The sequence below is a fragment of the Triturus cristatus genome, chromosome 7, assembly GCF_964204655.1.
Source record: "Triturus cristatus chromosome 7, aTriCri1.1, whole genome shotgun sequence".
Classification (NCBI taxonomy): Eukaryota; Metazoa; Chordata; class Amphibia; order Caudata; family Salamandridae; genus Triturus; species Triturus cristatus.
In genome coordinates, this window is record NC_140590.1 from 1,022,809,152 (window position 1) to 1,022,827,964 (window position 18,813).

The 18,813-nt window shown below is 46.3% G+C and overlaps 1 protein-coding gene across 1 annotated transcript in view; it reads left to right on the plus strand.

The window, feature by feature from the left end:
- Positions 1-18,813, plus strand: part of CREBRF (CREB3 regulatory factor) — a 307,041-nt gene that overhangs the window by 95,291 nt on the left and 192,937 nt on the right. Inside the window, exons 3-4 of the mRNA XM_085618083.1 lie at positions 7,244-7,369; positions 10,342-11,470. Coding sequence (XP_085474209.1) covers positions 7,244-7,369; positions 10,342-11,470 — 1,255 coding nt within the window. The remainder of the gene's footprint in view (positions 1-7,243; positions 7,370-10,341; positions 11,471-18,813) is intronic.

Here is an 18,813-nt window from a genome sequence, read left to right on the forward strand (position 1 = left end):
CCCTGATAAGGGGTTTCTATGCTCCTTTGGGCTGCCAACAGAAGAGATTGCTTCCTTTACTGTGGTTACTACACATGCTGCTGAGGCCCTTGACCTACAGCTGCCCTCCGTTGAAGTTAAGACAAATGTCCTTAAAGTCTTGCAACCTAGGCCTGCTTCCTCTGAGCCCTCACTCCCATTCAAAGAAGCCTTAACGCCAGTGAATAGGAAGGTGGTCTGGTGGCCAGCAGTCACGGACCATCGCCTGGTGAACCTGATTTTCATAGGCTGCATCCTACTCCTAAGAGTTTGGTGGCCCATAATTCGACCATTAAGGTGAATCCTAATTCATTCACCACTGCAGGGAGTCGAAAAGGATTAAGGTGTTTGGGAAACATATGTTCTCTTTTGTCAGCCTCGCCTTGAGGTCAGTCAAACCAGGTTGCCTACTAGACCATTGTACGCACACCCTCTGTGACATGGACAGCAAGCTCTTGCTGGTGGTTCCGGAAGAGTTTAACACCTCCTTGGGTAGACCACTCGATATGGACAGGATGCAGCCAAAAAAAACATTGTTCTGGCCTGTATTCTAAGTATTGCTTGGGGAGAGTGGCCAGCACTAGTGTGATCCTCCATTGCCTCACGCGGATGCTATCCACAGATTTCTCAAGTGTTATGCAGGCATCCCTTATGGATATGCCTTTTGATGGATCAGACCTAATTAGCGAAAAAGCTGACTCTGCGTTAGAACTCTCTAATAATAGTTTGGCCACAACCTGTTCTTTGGGCCTGTCTTGACCCACTGCCAGGCAGTTTCCCCTTCAGTTTCGGCCTCTCTGAGGCTGCGTCACAAGGTTGGTTTTAGGCAGCTTCAGGGCCCCTCAGCCCTCACTGCAGTCATCCCTGTCCTTTCGTGGATGGGAATGGAGATCAGGTAGGCAACTTATAGGTCATCAGGGACACTGAGCTTCCCAGTCCCTGCTGCATCCACATCCAGACTGCTTTAGTTCACTCTTATCAGCTGACAGCCACCTTGTAGGAGCCAGGATCAAACTTTTTCTCCCAAGGTGTCAATCCATCTCATCCAACGGATGGGTCTTCCAGAACCTCAAGTGGGGCTGCTCCCTTCTGTTTATTTCTGGCCTGCTGCAGCTTCCACATCACAGCAGCTTTCAGAGGAGCACTTATCCATCTTGCTGCAAGATGTGCGAACTGTAGTATCCAAAGGGGCAACTGAGAGGGCTCCAGACTTGGAAATAGGATTGGGTTGTTACTTCTATTTTTTTGTACCAAAGAAAGATGGAGGCCTCCATCTTGTTTCAGATTTTCACACTCTGAATGCCTTCCTGCGGAAGAACAAATTGAAAATGCTCACACTGGCCCAGGTTCTGTTTGCTCCGGATCCAGGCAAATGGTTTGTATCCTTTTACTTGCAGGTTATGTTTTTTCCTGTTCCCTTCCGGAAGTCCTACAGACTCTTCCTGCTATTCAAGGTTGGCCAAGAGTGTTTTCAGTTTGCCGTGATCACTTTTGGCCTTACCAGTGCCCCTTGGGCATTCTCAAAAGTGATGGGGTGGTCGCAGCCCATGTTCGAGGTTCCAGTTTTCCCCTACCTCGATGACTGGCCGTTGAAGGTGAACTTCCCATATTCAGTCATAGACCACCTTCAAACGACCGTGAACCTTCTGACGTCGTTGAAGTTCTCAATCAACGAGCTGAAGGCACACTCTTTTGCAGAGATTTCATTTTCAGTTTCAGTTTCATAAAGCTTTATTTCGGTTAAAAACCATAAAAGCACAAATATATAATACAGAAACATATTGATAAAAATTCATAGGGCATACTAGACCATAGTACATTAGATAAAATAGTTAAAAAATACTAAAACAATCAGGTAATGAGACAATCAATGGCCAGAAGTAAGACCAGTAGATCAATAAATAAAACATCATAATACTACACAAGATTTGCCTTAATTATTACATTTCCTAAAAACCACATAGAGAGGAGGAATCTTGAAGTGGCAAAGACAAACACAGGGGCCGTATCATGTTTTAATAATCTAAATACCTCCCTGTAATCCCTAAAACCTCTCAATTTACAAAGGGAGATAATCCATTTACATCGTGCCCTGATATAAGAGGGACAAAAAAGCAAAACGTGTATGTCTGTCTCCTCTACATGCTCACAACCAGGGCAGGGGCACCACCTAGAAGAAGAGGGCATCCATTTATGTGACAGAGCCCGCACCGGTAAAGAACCGTATCTAAATTGAAGATAACGTTTTTTTGCTAACGGGGGCTGGATGTCATCCAAAATTTTTTTAAAAACATAATGGTCCTGCCCAGGTTGGGGTCCAGATCACGAAGATTCAGGTGGTGCTGTTTTAGAATACCCCCCAACGCCCTCCTACTAATCGGAGGACAGGAAGTTTCAGGCGAAGTCCACAAATCTTCCCTGTGAATATCATGGCAGAGTTGTTTAACATGTTTAAACCACAGAATTTTACCCGATCCCCTAATAGACAGTAGATCGACCAGCTCTTCCTTATAGCTTGACAACTCCGGAGTAGACCAGAGTCTCCTCCAGTAAAGCAGAGGTCGATGGGAAATAGTCTCCTGGATGTGGAGCAGTCCCAAATCCAGTCTTAAGGGGATCAAAGGAGTACTCTTAGGGAGGTTTAAAAGACGTCTAATTGAATTATTTTCAGTGACGGACATGGAGCTCGCGTTAGCATGGCCCCAGAGCTCTACGCCGTATAGTGCCACTCCCCTAGCCTGAGCCCTGTAGATTTCAACTGGGGGACCCAAAGGTTTATAGGAGCATTCATTAAAAACCTTTAAGATTCCACCTGATGTTTGAATCAGCTTGAGATTAGCCTTGACCATATGGGAGTCCCACTCCATCCTATCATTCAGGGTGACTCCCAAATAATCGAATGTAGAAACTTTCTCGAGAACATCCCTCCAGATGTGGGTGGGGGTAGGTTTATGGTTTGGAATTAAAAAACATAAATTTGGTTTTAGAAAGGTTTATCTCCAAATTTCTAGAGGAGCAGAAAGAACAAAAGGCCTCCAAAGTTCGCTGGACTCCCATTGGAGATTTTGAAAGTAAAAGGGTGTCATCAGCGAACATTGGGGCCAGAATTCTGCGTGCTGCTAGAGTCGGAGAATCAAGATCCTTTACCCCTAAAAGATGTGAGGTCAAACCATTGATAAATAGGGTAAATCAGGTAGGGGCCAACACGCACCCCTGCCTAACACCCCTATCTACCGGGAAGGGCGCAGAGAGCTCACCATTCAAACCATAGCGAACCCTTGCAAATGTTCCAGAATGGAGACGCTTGAAGAGGTCACAAAGGTATGAGGGAGCACCCATCTCAAGTAAAATTAGCCAGAGCTTATCCCTCTGTACCAGATCAAAAGCGGATCGAAGATCCACAAAATTCAGGTAGAGAGAGCCCCTCCCCAAAAACACCGTTTTCCAGTATACCAACTGCAGCCTAAACAGCTGATCAATTGTGGAGACCCTAGGGCGAAAGCCTGCTTGAAGGGGCGATAGAATATGAAATTCTTCCATCCAACCTTCAAGCCTAGTTAATAGAATTCGCGCAAAGACCTTCTGGAGAACATCGATGAGGCTAATAGGCCGATAATTTGCAGGGTCTAAGGGAGAGGCCTTTTTGTGGCTGGGGATGATTTCTGCTCCCTTCCAAGTATAAGGGATGTCCATACCAAAAAGAATTGCATTATAATATGTCAGTCGGTATGGTACCCAAACCAATGGTTCACTTTTAAATAGATCCCCCGGGATCCTATCTAAACCAGGGGCCTTACTAGAGGAGAGACTCATTAGAGCATCCTGAATTTCAAAAGAAGTACAGAGTAGCGAATCGGGCACCCCTACTTCAATAGGGACTTGGGCAGATATGTTTGTTATAAATGGTGATAATTCAACCACACTGTCACTTGTCCGGACCCTATAAAGAGGCCTGAAGTGTCTCAGCCAAACCTCCTTACTGAGACCAGATGTTATGGCTAAAGATCCCTCACACCTACCACACCTGACTAAGTTCCAGAAAGTCCTAGAATCATGGCTGTCCAGAGTGGCCTTTATACTAGCCCACCTGGCAGCCTCCCAATCTTTTTTGGATTCAGATGTGACAGATTTATACAAGGATCTAGCTCCTCTAATACTATGAGGAGTTCCATTTTTCACCTCCCACAAGAGTGCCCGTTTAGCATCCCTACATCTAGAGTTGTACCAATTGGCTTGTTTCCTCGCCCCATTTGGCTTAGAATTTACCGTGTCATAAAAAAAAGTAGCGGCCAGGGAAAAAAGTTTGGTGTGGATAATCTCTAGATCTTCGAAGTATGATAAATCCTGTCTGCCCTCCATGAGAACAGATACTTCGACTAGGTGAGTAGCCACATGTGAATATAGTGCCGCAATTTTATTTGGGGTAGACAGAAACTTGGCCCACCTAATGCGACGTCCACCAGCCACCGCTATTAGATTGGGTACTGCAGATTTGAACCGATGTCCCTGAGGCTTGTGCTGGATCCAAATGATGCAAAAGTTCCAAACTAAGGAGATTATGATCACTATGAGCCCTGACCACTATGGTAAGAGATTTAAGATGGGACCAAAACTCCACAGTTACCAAGATGTAATCAATGGCTGTGCTTTTACCCAATCTGTTATAAGTATGCATCCCAGGGGTATCTGGAGCAAGTCTGCCATTACAGGCTCGAAGGGAATGGGATACTACAAGCCTGTTAATTTCAATAGCCAAAGGTGTGAGACGCAAATTTCATATTATAGGAACTGTTTTGGGCACAGTTATGTTCAGAGCATCTTCTCTGTTAGAAAGAGTCCAGTACATTCAGGCTATGATCCCGATGTTTCAGCCTCTGTCCTGATTCTCGGTAAATGCAGCTCCGAGGCTTCTTGGCCCCACGCATCGTGCTGGTCTATTTTGTCAGGTGGTTCAATTTCATTGATTTCGGAGGAGACTGAACAAGTTCTATAATGGTTGCTGCTTGACCGGCAGCAGACCCCTTTTCCTTCCCCACCCAGAGTGGATTGTGATGGTAGATGTATCATTTCTGGGTTTAGGAGATCATGTGGGAGAGTTGGAGATCAAAGGACTCAGGTCTCTGGCGGAAACCCAGCTTCACATCAATCAGTTGGAGTTGTGGGACATATGCCTGGTGTTAAGGGCCTTCCTACGGTGTATCAAGGGGTGGTTAACACAGGTTCTTACAGACAGCACCATTACCATGTGGTGCTGCTACAAGCAGTGTGTAGTACAAAACATGGGTGCTGCGCCAAGAGGCTCTACGCCTTTGGAAATTGTTGGAACATGGTGGCATCTCCCTGGTTGTGAACTACCTGGCAGGTTTGTTGCACGGCTGAACTCAACCGATGGTACCTGGCGTAGTACGGTTGGCGGCTGCACCCTGAGGTGGTAAAAGGATTCTTCTCACAATGGGGAGAACCCTGGCTAGTGATTGTTTGCCACCATCGAACGTGCTGAGTCCAAACGTTTGCGTGTTGGAGTTTCCCCAAAGGTTCTCTCTAGGAGAGGAGTTTCAACTTGGATGGGGCATGGGGCTCCTATATTCCTTTCTACTTCTGCATCTCCTGCCCAGAGTTTTGAAGAGGATCAGGAATGGCAAGGTGCAAGTCCTCCTAGTGGCCCCTGATTGGGCTAGGAGAGGGGTGGCCATAAACTGCATTTGATTTGATAACCATTGTTGATGTCATCCAGGCTGCTAGGCTCCATTCCCAAAGACTATTTTCACCGTGCGGTAGAAAACATTTGTGGCCTGGTTTATAGTCTACAGGACAGACCATTTGCAAGTCAAGCTGTCAGATATTTGTTTGATCTTTGGCCCAGCAAGTCCTTGATTTCTTATATGCACTTTCGGCCTTTCTGTTTTTACCATACAGAACAGAAGCCCCTGTTATGATGTGGCTTCTTAAAGATGTAACACAATTTCTCTCCCAAACCATTTGTGATGCCACATTGGGACCTAAATCTGGCCTAACATTTCTTATGTGTACTCTCTTTTAACCGATGCATAGCTGCACACTGCATCTGTTGACACTGAAGACTGTCTTCCTTGCCACAATCACCTCCGCTCCTTGCACAAGTAATCTCCACTCTCTCCAAGTGCAACCGCCTTACCCAACTTTTTTGCGAACCAACTGGGGCTATGTACTACGGTAGCATTTTGGTTGAAAGTCATAACTCCTTTTCACGTTGGGCAACCCATCACCCTTATAACATTCCTTTCTCTTCAACACCCCTCTAACAAGGAGGAGAGACTCCATCTGTTTTCTCCCAGAAGAACTTTAAGCTTTTACATTGATTGTACAAGGAACTATTGAGTGGATGGTCAGCTTTTTGTTGGTAAAGAAAGGAAAGACGGTCTAGACTCTGTCACATTGAATAATCATTTGCATTAAGATCTACTACACATTCGCTAAATAGCAGTCTCCATTAGGAATTTACCACTGCGTTGGCAAGCGGTGTGCCTCCCCTGACATCTGCCATGCTGAGACTGAGCGTAGGTGCACACGTTCATGAAGCACCACTGCTTTGACAAACTGGTCCTGTGGATCAGATATTTTTGCTAGTTCATTCCTGCAGGACTTTTTGGTCTGAGTTCACTCCACAGACCTCCAGATTCAGGAAGTACTCTTGGTATATATTCTTAAGGTGAGGAATCTGTAGTGAAAAGTATCCATCCTGAGAACAAGTTACTTACCTTCTGTAACACTCTTTCTGGTGGATTCTCTGTCTAACCGCAGATCCGTCACTGTCCTCCCATCTCCCTATTCAGTAGAGAGGTCTCTTTTTACCCTCTAAAAATGTCCCAAATTACAAATTTGCATACGGATACTTCTATTTGTTTTGTTCTTCTGGCCCGTGGATGTGGAAAGAGTCAAGCTAGAAACTGATGTGTACGTGTAGGGGTGGCTTTTGTATGGAGCTTTGTTCCATTACTTCCGGGACAGAACAAAGCCAACATTGAGTTGCACTTAGCATTGGTATGAATTCTTTCAGATCAGTCTGGAGCTTCAGTCTTGCACTTAGAGAATATTCAAAAGGTGAGACATCTGATGTAGATAAGAGTATCTGCAGGAAAGAGCTGTAACAAAGGTAAGTTAAATTGTTCTTTTAGTAGTATCGTATTAGTGAACCAGATAGTATTTAGTATTTTTTTATATCTGTTTTGGCAACCTTTCCTTCTAGCCCTGTGTAAGCGGAATGGATCCTCCTTTTGGAGATGTTTTTCGGAGCCCCACATTTTCCGAGCAGACCCTTATGAGCACAGACCTCTTGGTGAGCAGCTCAGACTCGGACTTCATTTATGAGCTGGTGAGTTAGAGCACTCCTTATTAGTTCTGCTTGTGTGTGTGTTTTCTGACTGTTGCTGCACCTTATACAAACAGAGGAATTCTGATACTAATTAAATGTTCCAGGCCCTTTTGTTCCTTGACTGCGCTCTGTATGAGTGGATCACAAATGTTGATGTATTAGCATATAGAGAAGTATAAGTATAAGCATATAGGGAAGTGTAGTGAAGGAAGGCAAAAGCATTGTTTTTATAACTTATAACACACGTTTGTATGTTCATTACTTGACAGTGTATCCAAATATGGATTGGTTAACAACAAAAACTCCATGTTAATATCTGAATTATGTATGTGGATGCCTGCTTGAGTGTTCGAGTTGCAAGAATACAAAAGATTAGTAGGAAGGTATTAAGATGTAGGGGCATTTTTTCAAGTGTTTGTTTGATCATTCAGCTTTGTGAAAGAGTCTTACATGGACCTGAGGCTTGTGAGTGTGTACATTGAGAAGGTATACGCTTCTTATGTTTTTTTAACAATATTTTAGCTGTCTTTTTAATAAACATAATACATAATCGATCTAGCACATTACACTGACTCAATTGATAATAAAACAACCTTATTTATAGCACAGTAACCTCTCACATTTCCCTGCATCTAACTGGACTGTAGCCCTCCTCCCCCGTCACACTGCTTTCTCCAGATGCTGTCACACAACTCCTATACCTACAGTCTTGTAATGGAGTAATATTTCAGGTAATGACTAAAAGTGCTGAAGTGAATCCACCATGCTCGACAGATTGTCTGATGATTTTCAAAACACTCCCGTCATTTATAGACTGGCTTCTCAGTTATTGCACAATCATCTGTTCCTCTAAACCAGTGGTTATTAACCTGTGGTTCGTGGACCTCCAGTGGTTCGCAATACCTACTCAGGGTGTCTGTGACTGTTCGCAAAATTAAACGGTGTTGAAATACATTACGTAAACATAAAAATTGGAAGATGAAAATGTAGTTGGTACCTTTATCTTTATTTGTGGGAGCAGCACAAGTTTACTTCTAAAGGATTCTATTATGGACGCATGGCAGTCTCAATGGAGCCAGTCATATGCAAAGTAAAAAGATAGCATGCATTAGGAGTAAAAAATGACCAAGTGATTTTATAACCTAGAATACCACTTCATCTTTTAGGAACAAGACCACATTTTGAATGTTCCCATTAAGATTAATATTTCTATTTTCACCTATTTGTGAATTAAATGCAATATTTCATATTTTGTATATTTGTTTGATGTATTGTTGTTTCTATATTTTTGTGTATTGATTTGGGGTTCAAATCGTATAAATAGCTTAGTCGGGGTCCTTGGCTTTCAGCAGTAACTTGGTGGGGGCCCACAGACGTCAAACGGTTAAGAAATCGGTGGTGCTGCGTGTGACCACTAGTATCGCTGTAGCTATATCTTTCTTGGCTGCAATCGATCCAATTGCAATCAACATACTCTTCCCCCTTGTTGCTGTCCCAGCCCTGTTATATTTTTAGAATAAGCTTTTGGAGATTTCTCAGTGGGGAGGCCCAGTACCTGTTCAAGGGTCGAGACTATTCCTGACCAGTATACTTGCATAACAAGACCGTCCCTTACTGTATGTCTAAATATACTTCTATTCAGAACACATCTCAGACGCTAACAGTTGTATCCCTTACCCGTTTTTCACAGCTTCTCTGTTGTATAACATGTTCTGTGAAAGTGATTACATTGAATGAGGCGTAATCGTGCGGATGTGGCTGACTGCCTAGCTGCATTTTTTCATACATCCACTCTTCCTTCTCCATTTCGTGTCCTGTCCACATTGTTTTCTAAGTGTCAGGAGAGTGTCTGTGGAGTTGTTCATAACTGTTATCAATAGCCTTGATATGCCCTTTGTCTCTAACCTTTAAATTGCAAGTTTAGATTTCAGGGGACTAACTTCTTGTACAGGATTCAAATAATCTCTGTGTCCCTCCCATTGCATGTCTCAATTTAGGTAACAGAAAAATTGTGACGTTTGTAATTCAGATTCCTTCATCAATTGCTCAACGGACCTCATGTGGCCAGCCACCAACAAGTCTCCCATCTTTGATATACTGATACTGTCTCACATCAGAAGCCCTCAAGTCATTTTAGCCAAGGTTCCCAATCCGAGCCGGGTCTCCCACATCAGGCTTCTATTCCAGCCCAACCATTTTTTTCCCCAGGGGAATAGCAGTAATTGGTGGCATGTCCGCCTGGATCTTTCCCCATAAAGCACCAGTATTGGACCCTGTACTTCCTTAGTTACCACCGCCAGTGTGGCTGTTTGGGGATAGGAATGATCTGGCAATCAGTCGTTGGATCAGGAAAATCTATGCATCCCAGTAGTAGAATCTCATGTCAGCCGTCCATTGTATGGGCATGCGTTTCCTAAAAGCAACACTTGGATGGCTTCTATCCCACAGATAGCTTGTCAGCGAGGACTAGTGTAGAAAATATTAATGGAAGTAGATATGGATAGTTCACCAACTCATACAGTAGTTGTGAAAGAGCCACTATTTTAAATAATGCTCCCCTACTCATAATATTATGGGGGAGTTTTCGCCTTATGTGGCCATGTGTGTTTAACTTTCTGAAGCCATGGAGCTATATTGAGAGACCAGCACATAAGTTGATCTCAATTCTTATTTTTTTAATTAACCATACATTGGTGGATTATTAGGATGACGAAAGACCATGGGAGTGATCTCCAGGTCAGTGGTTTGCGGGCAGTGTGATTCATTGAGCTAAAGCCTCCGAAAGGGTATATCAAAACAATATTTTGTGGCTATAGGATGTGGAGGATTGGTCCTGTCTGATTTGCTATGTGTTGCATAGAGTCTGGCAGAGGGATATGTGTTAGGGTTTTTTGGATAGTTTTAACTGTTTAAGTGAAACTGGGTGAAAATTGCTTGTAGTATTTATTCTGTCCATCTCTTACTCTGTACAGGACCGAGAAATGGCCTGCCAGCGGTGCCCAGCTGATGACTTCCTGTCCCTGGATGACTGCAAAGACATTGAAAGTCTAGATACTTTTAATGATGCCCTAACAAATGATACCACGTTCAACAGCAACTGGGAGCAGTGGGATACGTACTATGAAGATCTGACCAAGTACACTAAGCTGGCCAGCTGTGACATCTGGGGAACAAAGGAAGTAGACTATTTGGGCCTAGATGACTTTTCAAGTCCTTACCAGGACGCAGAGGTCATCAGCAAAACACCAACATTGGCTCAGCTGAACAGCGAGGACTCTCAGTCAGTGACTGATTCTTTCTGCTACCCTGACCCTTTCTTCAATGCTAAGCAAAACTCTTGGGCGGCATTCTTACCTGGGAAGCTGATTGCATCAGGCCGAGCCTCTGCTCCTGTTTGCTCTTCAAACAATGGCCCTGCAGAGGGAGCAGTATCTGACTGTGTTGAGAGAGCCAGCAAACCGGCTAGTTCTCAGATCACAGTCAAGACCAACTTATGCACTAGTGAGAAAGTGAATGTTCACGTAGAGTGCAAAGATTATGTAAAGAAAGCTAAAGTACGGGTCAATCCCAGTCCACAGCTTCGGCCTGGGATGATCCTGGCACAGTCTGAGTCAGCAAAGGAAAACACCTGCTTCTGTGGAGCAGTTGCAAAGAAACCAGAGAAAAAGGTTAGTGATGCCACAAAGAGTCTAGGTCCTCCTACCTTGCCTGTCAAGGGGGAGCAGGAGTTCTTTAGCCCTCCGGCAGTAACTCCAGAACTCAGCTCTGGTGAGAGCACGCTGACTGTTGGTCCCTCTGTTTCTGACCCCTCGCAGAAAAAAGAGGAGCACAACTACTCCCTCTTTGTTTCAGACAACTTGGCAGAGGTCACTGTCAAAATTGAGGAGCCAGTAGATGAAGATGATGCTGATGATGAAGATCATGATGAGGGTTTTGGTAGTGAGCGTGAGTTGTCTGAAAATGAGGAGGAAGAAGAAGAAGAAGAAGAGGAGGAGGAGGAGGAGGAAGAAGAGGAAGAGGAGGAGGAGGAGGAAGAAGAGGAAGAAGAAGACTTTGAGGATGATAAAGATGATGATATCAGCGACACTTTCTCCGAACCAGGTAATGCAGTGATTTATTTCGTTCAAACTCTCCTTTCTATCTAGCGCCAAGGTGCCTCAAGGGGTGCATGTGCATTTTTACAAATACATTTGTTAGTGTTATGGTACTAAATTTGAACATATTTTGCTTAAAGCATAATATACAGACTGACAAATGGCTACCTAAATACTTCCAGAGACCGCATTTAGACAGTGGCTCATCATTTGAAGTTTTTGTCCAGGTGGACACTGTGTAAAGTTAAAAACGAAATGAAAAGGTTAATTCCTGTAATAGAAAAACTTTTTAAAGCCTTGAGAAACATCCAGGATTTATTAAGCTGGCTTTAATCGGCTGCCATGAAAAATGTTTTCATTTGGGTGAGAGATGATGTCACTGGTGGCATTGTGTTTGTGGCAAGACATATTGTGAAGGACAATTGAGGATGATACTTAAAGAAATGAAGTAATTTGTTTTGCTATATATATATATATATATATATATATATATATATATATATATATATATATATATATATATATATATATATATATATATATATATATATATATATATATATATATATATATATATATATATATATATATATATATATATATATATATATATATATATATATATATATATATATATATATATATATATATATATATAAATGCTTAATTTCTTTAAATATAGATGTGTAAATCCAAACCAGCCGTGTAGATAGAGGTCTTTCGAATCTGCCAATGACACTATTCAGCAGTAGTTCTAGTATATACCTGCATTTTCGAGCTCATATTTTAATTGGTATGCACCCCAACTGACATGTTCATATACCAACAAACCCTTAGATATGTCTTCCCTACTAGTTCGAGCTTAAGGTAAGTTTTCGATGGGCCACAATTTCCCAGACCTCAAGGTGTGCAAACCCTGCTTTTCTAAACCACTTTTTCCACCAACAGAAGACACTGATCCATCTCCGTGCACCACCGTTCTCATGTTGAACTGTGGGTGTGTTCCCTTGTCACTTGCTAAATCCTGCTTAGCCACCATTAGGTCAAGGCAGCAGAAGGTTGTACATTGAGATTTAAGAGGCATTGTAATGTTCAGTATTGCAGACCTCTCTCTAGAATGCCTTTACTGTCTAGAATATATGATGCTGCAGCTTCACTAGGTGTGTATGAAGGTGGTCTTTTTTGCTATCAGCTGCTATTGTAATATGCCCTGTGCAGGATCATAAGGAGCATGAGCCTCTTGGTAGATTTAATAGCCACCTCTCTGGAATGCATCAAGGTCACCTCCCAATCAACATCTTCCAGTCCGCCGGCGCCCTTCTTACACTTGCCCCGTAGGCTAAGACAGTAGTGTGCGTCATTGACAAGTGTCTCATAAGTGAACGATATGACTCCCCTTTGTTTTACTAGGACTCTTTTTCCATGATTGTAGCCTCATGCATGTCTCCAGAGTCAATAGTGTTTGAGGAGAGCATGACGAATTTGTGTATACTGATAGTCCTGGATTCATGACAGCTTGTGATCCTTCCCTTAGTTGTGTGAGTATCGAATATCCTCATTTGCCTGTGCCTTCCAGGTCATCAAGCCTGGCGAGGTCAATAAAGGCCCATTGCCAGAATACCCCGCTTTCTCTGTGTCACCGTCCTTTCTGCCGTGTATTATCTTTTGTTACTATACTTTCCCTCCCTTTTCTTTTCTTTTATTAGACAATTTTTACAGCCATGGTGGCCATCTTCTTCTCCTTAACTGCTCCCCCATAACTGAAGACAAAGTATGACTCCTCGTGCATGGGCAGTTTTTTCAGCTTGTTTGGTGGTGCACTTGTGAACCCACTCATTTAGAACTTGGAGCAGGGAGAACAAGTGAAATCGTGAACATTAGGCAGCTTTATACCACAGCTGTAGGCTGGCCAACTGAGTGCCGTCAACACAATACGCGGGGAGCACCCGTCAACAACAAATTCCTCAACTCCAGTTGTTTGAAATAAATGTTGGAGGCCTCATATGGGATGTTTACATTTGACAGAGCAATCATTTTGGAAACTGCCACTGCAGCAGTGAGAGGGGCAGTTTCCTCCTCTGTATCGTCTCCTCTTGAAACTCAACCATGAATGTGTGGGTTACAATCAAAAAGGGGTCCTGGTCTCACACAATCTCTTCTCTCAAATATCTAAATTTCTCTGTGCTCATCCTTCACATGTCAGGTATTCTGTATTCCAGTCATTGATTATTGTATTATAGATTTAGACCTGTTGGTCTTGTATCCTGAGTATTCTCCATATCTGTGGAAGATTGTAGGAGCATTGTGATAATGTTTTCCCGGTCTGCTGTGCATAGGAAAATATTGTTTGTATAATGAGCCATCCTACCTTTCGCTTCTTCCACGGTCTGAAACCTTGCAACTTTTTACACCCCTGAGGTTGTTCTCACCCAATAAGCCAGTGGCTTGATCCCGAAGTCAGGAAAAGGCAGGGTCCAGCTCTCCTGCCGAGGATTTACCACAGTGGCTCAATTATGGCATCAACCCTCGGCCTGGAATGGTGCCAAGGCTGGCAATCCCTGCCCGGTAACACCGCCGCACTCCTCACCCGTTGAGGCCAAGTGTCTAATGTTCAGTAGGGGCACCCCCGGGTCGCCAGTGCCACGCCTTGAGTATGGCGCTGAGAGGGGCCCAGGTGAGGGCCCAATCAAGCACCCCCTACCTGGGCACACCACCGGACTCATCACTCCTCTAGAATCTACAGCGGGTGCCCACGGGAGCAAACTGGAAAGCCGGCTTCGCTGCAGTCCCCACACCCACTGGGGTCGGCACGGCCTCTGTGCAGGCAAGAGGGCGGGTCTGGTCCACTGCGGCACTGCAGGGCCCTCTGGGCATGCGTGTGTGGTGGTTCAGCCCTTCAGCAGCAGAGCAGGCAGAGGAAGCCCATGCATGAGGGGCACAGTGGGGGAAAGGAGACCTGTGGCATGATAGCCCGGCAACGTCCCTGCAGGCACATGCGGCCCCCTGCTGCACCTTGAGCCAAGTGCCTAGGCGGGGGTGGGGTGGTGGTGGTGGTGGTGGCAGGATCCTCGGCTCTGCTTCTTCCTCACGTGGGCCGGCAGATCAGCACCAGATCAAGCATTATGCGGCGGTGCGTTACCATGGTACCCAGAAGATCCGACCCACAGCAGATGCTCCCTGCTGCTAAGGGCGCTGCGTGCCGAGGGGTGGTATCGGTGGGGACAGGCTACTCCCCTTGTTCGACCCACAGATGTTACCGAGAGAACACCACAGCTGCCAGTCAGGTTAGTGAAGACATCGAGGCATTAGCGGCAGAAGAGTAGAAAGCCTTCTCCGACCAAGACTCGGAGCTCGAGCTAGACTCCGATGCCGAAGAACTGCTTCAGGGACAAGGTGACATAAGTACCGAAGACCCCTGTTCGAGGCATATGAGCTGCAGATTGTACACTTAGCATAGATCGCCATCTGGTGTTGGGCCCGGATGTTTGCAGTTTGTTTTTGTTCTTTGGACAGTCTTTGGAAGTCACGAGTTCGGTGACTCAGATTGTTTTTTTCCGCCATCGGGCTCGGATGTGATACTTCGTGCTCCGGCTTCGAACTTCTACGGTTCCAGCCTCGACGGAAAATCCTAGTTTTCTTCGAGTTTCTTCATCATCATCTTCATCTCTCGAAGCGGCACTTTTCTCCATCCCGTACATCGGCACTGGCCTTCGGGCCCTCCTCGACTCCGGTCCAGGCCGATGGAAAGGACTCCGTTCAAAAAGTGCCCAAAATGTGGGTCTAAATTTCCCCACACCGACCTCCATCAGGTGTGTAACCTTTGCCTCTCTCCAGAACACGAGGCCAGAGACTGCCCCGCCTGTAAGTCTTTTCGATCAAAGAAGACCATCCGGGATCGAAGAGCTCGACGCACCATGGCGCACTCATCGTCCGCAGCTCCACCGGACATCTTCGGAGACGGCGCCGAAGCTTCGGGGCAACTACACACCGAGCAGGAGGACGACGTCGTCAGCGCTTCCGAAGCCGACGACTCCGACGTGGAGGACATCACACCGGCGCAGCGGGTCGTGAGTACTGTACCCCCTCCCACCCCCGCGCCCAAAACCAAAGAGACTCAGGTTACACCCTCTCCTGCAGGCCTGGGTAAAACCAAGCACAAAGCTTCTATCACCCCACCTTCGGGCCCGGTGTCGAAGCCTCCAAAGTCTCACGGCAGCTCGGGCTCGAGCCAGCCGACGCCTGGTGCCGAAAAACAGCATCCGGCACCGAAGAAAGTAATACCCAGCTCGACCCCGAAGCCACCGGTGCCGAAGCCTGGACTCTCGGTGCCGACCAAACACAAATCCGTCGGCACCGACGCTCCGGCGCCGAAAACTCCTTCGACACCGAAAAAACCGGAGGCCCCAAAAAAGCATGGCGCACAGAAACCGTCGAAGCCCTCGGTTCCGAAATCATCGGCGCCAGCGGACGATTCGGCGCCACTGGCTCTGTTTACACCAGACCCTTTGCAAAAGACTCTATCTAAAGATCCAAAGACTGGGCTATTAACTTTAATTATCAAGAAAAGACGCCTTGACACTCCGGCTCCTCCTCCACCACCCAAACGGAAGGACTCTGCTACTTCTCCCCTCAGAGTGCCCTCCCCACTACCTCCTCCCCTGCCTCCTCCACCCCCTCCCCCTCCCAGGTCTCCGCCACCTTTACCTCATTACTCTCCGACCCCGTCCCCAGATCCGGACGACGGGGACCCGGATTATGACCCGGCGGACGCCCCAATGGACCCCACTCCACCGGGGACCCCAGACCCATGGTAAGACTACCACAACCCTGACATACCTGATATGCCTCAGGACGACCTATACCCATCCAGGCCGTCTCCTCCAGAGGACTCCTTAGGGTTTCATCATTTAGTGCAGAGAGCAGCACACTACCATGGGGTGGACATGCACAGCGAACCAGTGGAAGACGACTTCCTACTGGACACATTTGACATCCAGGACAAATCCACGTCTATTTTGCCCATGCTTAAGGGTGTCACCAAGCATGCTGCAGAGGTGTTCAAAGACCCTGTCAGGGCCAGGGTACTGAACCCTAGAATAGAGAAAAAGTACAAGGCGGCACCCACAGACCCTGCATACATTAAGGGCCCTGCTCCCTTAGATTCCCTAGTTGTCTCCACAGCTAGAAAGCGGGCTAACTCCCAGTCCTCAGGAGAAGCCCCACCGCCAGACAAGGAATCGAAACTTCTAGACGCGTCTGGCAAACGCACCGCCTCCCAAGCTGCAAACATGTGGCGCATTGCAAATACACAAGCGCTACTTGCGCACTATGACAGAGCACACTACGACGAACTTGAGGCTCTTATGCAACACCTTCCCGAAAAACACAAGCGCAGGGCTCATGAACTGATACAGGAGGGTAAACTAATTACAAACACCTCCATTAAGTGTGCCCTCGATGCAGCCGACACTGCTTCTAGAGCCATAAATACCAGTGTCCTGCTTCGTCGCCATGCCTGGCTCAGGATCTCAGGGTTCAAGCCTGAAGTCCAGGCGTCCATACTCAATCACCCTTTTGACCAACAAACTCTCTTTGGGCCAAAGGTAGACGAAGCGTTGGAAAAGATGAAAAAGGACACAGACACAGCAAAGTCTATGGGGGCACTCCAAACACAAGCCTCTAAACGCTCCTTTCGACGCTCATCCTTTCGTGGCACAGGCAGAGGCTTCTCCACCGATAGCGCATCTACCTCCTACAAGTCCCCTCCTCAAAATACCTTTTCAAAGGGCAACCAAAGGGGTGGTTACAGAGGCAACAACAATAAGGGCAGGGGCAAAACTAACACCACCCGTTCTGCTACCCCACCCACACAATGACTTCCCTCCGCTCCCCCCAGACCATCCCACTCCGGTCGGGGGCAGGCTACAAAACTTTATCCACGCATGGGAGTCCATAACATCGGACAAATGGGTGACCCAAATCATTCGGTCAGGGTACTGTCTCGAGTTAACATCCACCCCACCCAATATCCCACCAAGGCACCGTCCAATGTCTCAAGAACATTCCACACTGCTCAAAAAGGAGGTATTCTCCCTCCTTCAAAAACACGCTATAGAGCAGGTTCCCGTCAATCAGCAAAATCTAGGGGTCTACTCCCTATATTTCTTAATACCAAAAAAAGACGGGACCCTCAGGCCCATTCTGGACCTCCGGCCTCTAAATGCCTACATACATTCAGACCATTTCCACATGGTCACCCTACAACAAGTCCTCCCGCTCCTCTGTCAGGGAGACTTTCTCACTACCTTGGATCTGAAAGACGCATACTTTCACATTCCAATACACCCCTCTCACAGGAAGTACCTCAGGTTCGTGGTGGACGGGCAGCATTACCAATTCACGGTTCTCCCCTTCAGGGTTACCACCGCACCACGTGTGTTTACCAAATGCCTAGCGGTAGTAGCAGCACACCTCAGACGTCAACATATTCACGTCTTCCCTTACTTAGACGACTGGCTGATAAAAGCCACGTCCTACCACCAATGTGTGCAACATACAAACAGCACCATCCAACTGCTCCACCAGCTAGGCTTCACGGTGAACTACCAAAAGTCCCACCTCATACCATCTCACACAAAGCAATATCTCGGGGCCACTATAGACACCTCCAAGGGTATTGCCTATCCAAACTCAGCCAGAATCACAAGCATTCAAGCCTTACGCAAAACATTCCTTCCTCAACACTCTCTTCCAGCAAGAGTGTTTATGAAGCTCATAGGAATGATGGCATCTTGCATATTCATAGTGCCCCATGCAAGACTCCACATGCGTCCACTTCAAGAGTGCCTAGCACAACAGTGGAACCAGGCCCAGGGTCAGCTGACGGATCTGGTGTTGGTGGACGGCCGCACACATCACTCTCTGCAGTGGTGGAACACCACAAACCTTTCCAAAGGGCGACCGTTCCTGGACCCGGTTCCTCAGGTGATTCTAACAGCGGACGCATCGCTCTCCGGCTGGGGAGCGCACCTCCTACACCTCACAATGCAAGGTCTATGGACGCCACAGCAAAAATCGCTCCACATCAACCATCTGGAGCTCTTGGCGATCTTTCTAGCCCTATAATCCTTCCAAAAACAGATTTCGAGCAAAGCAGTCCTCATTCGCACAGACAACATGACTGCAATGTATTATATCCAAAAACAGGGGAGACACACTCTCCCCAGCTCTCCCGCTTAGCCCAGAGCATATGGAGATGGGCAATTCCCCAAAACATCTTTCTCCTGGCACAGCACGTTCCAGGCGTACAAAACACCATGGCAGATCTGCTCAGCAGACAAACGCAACAAC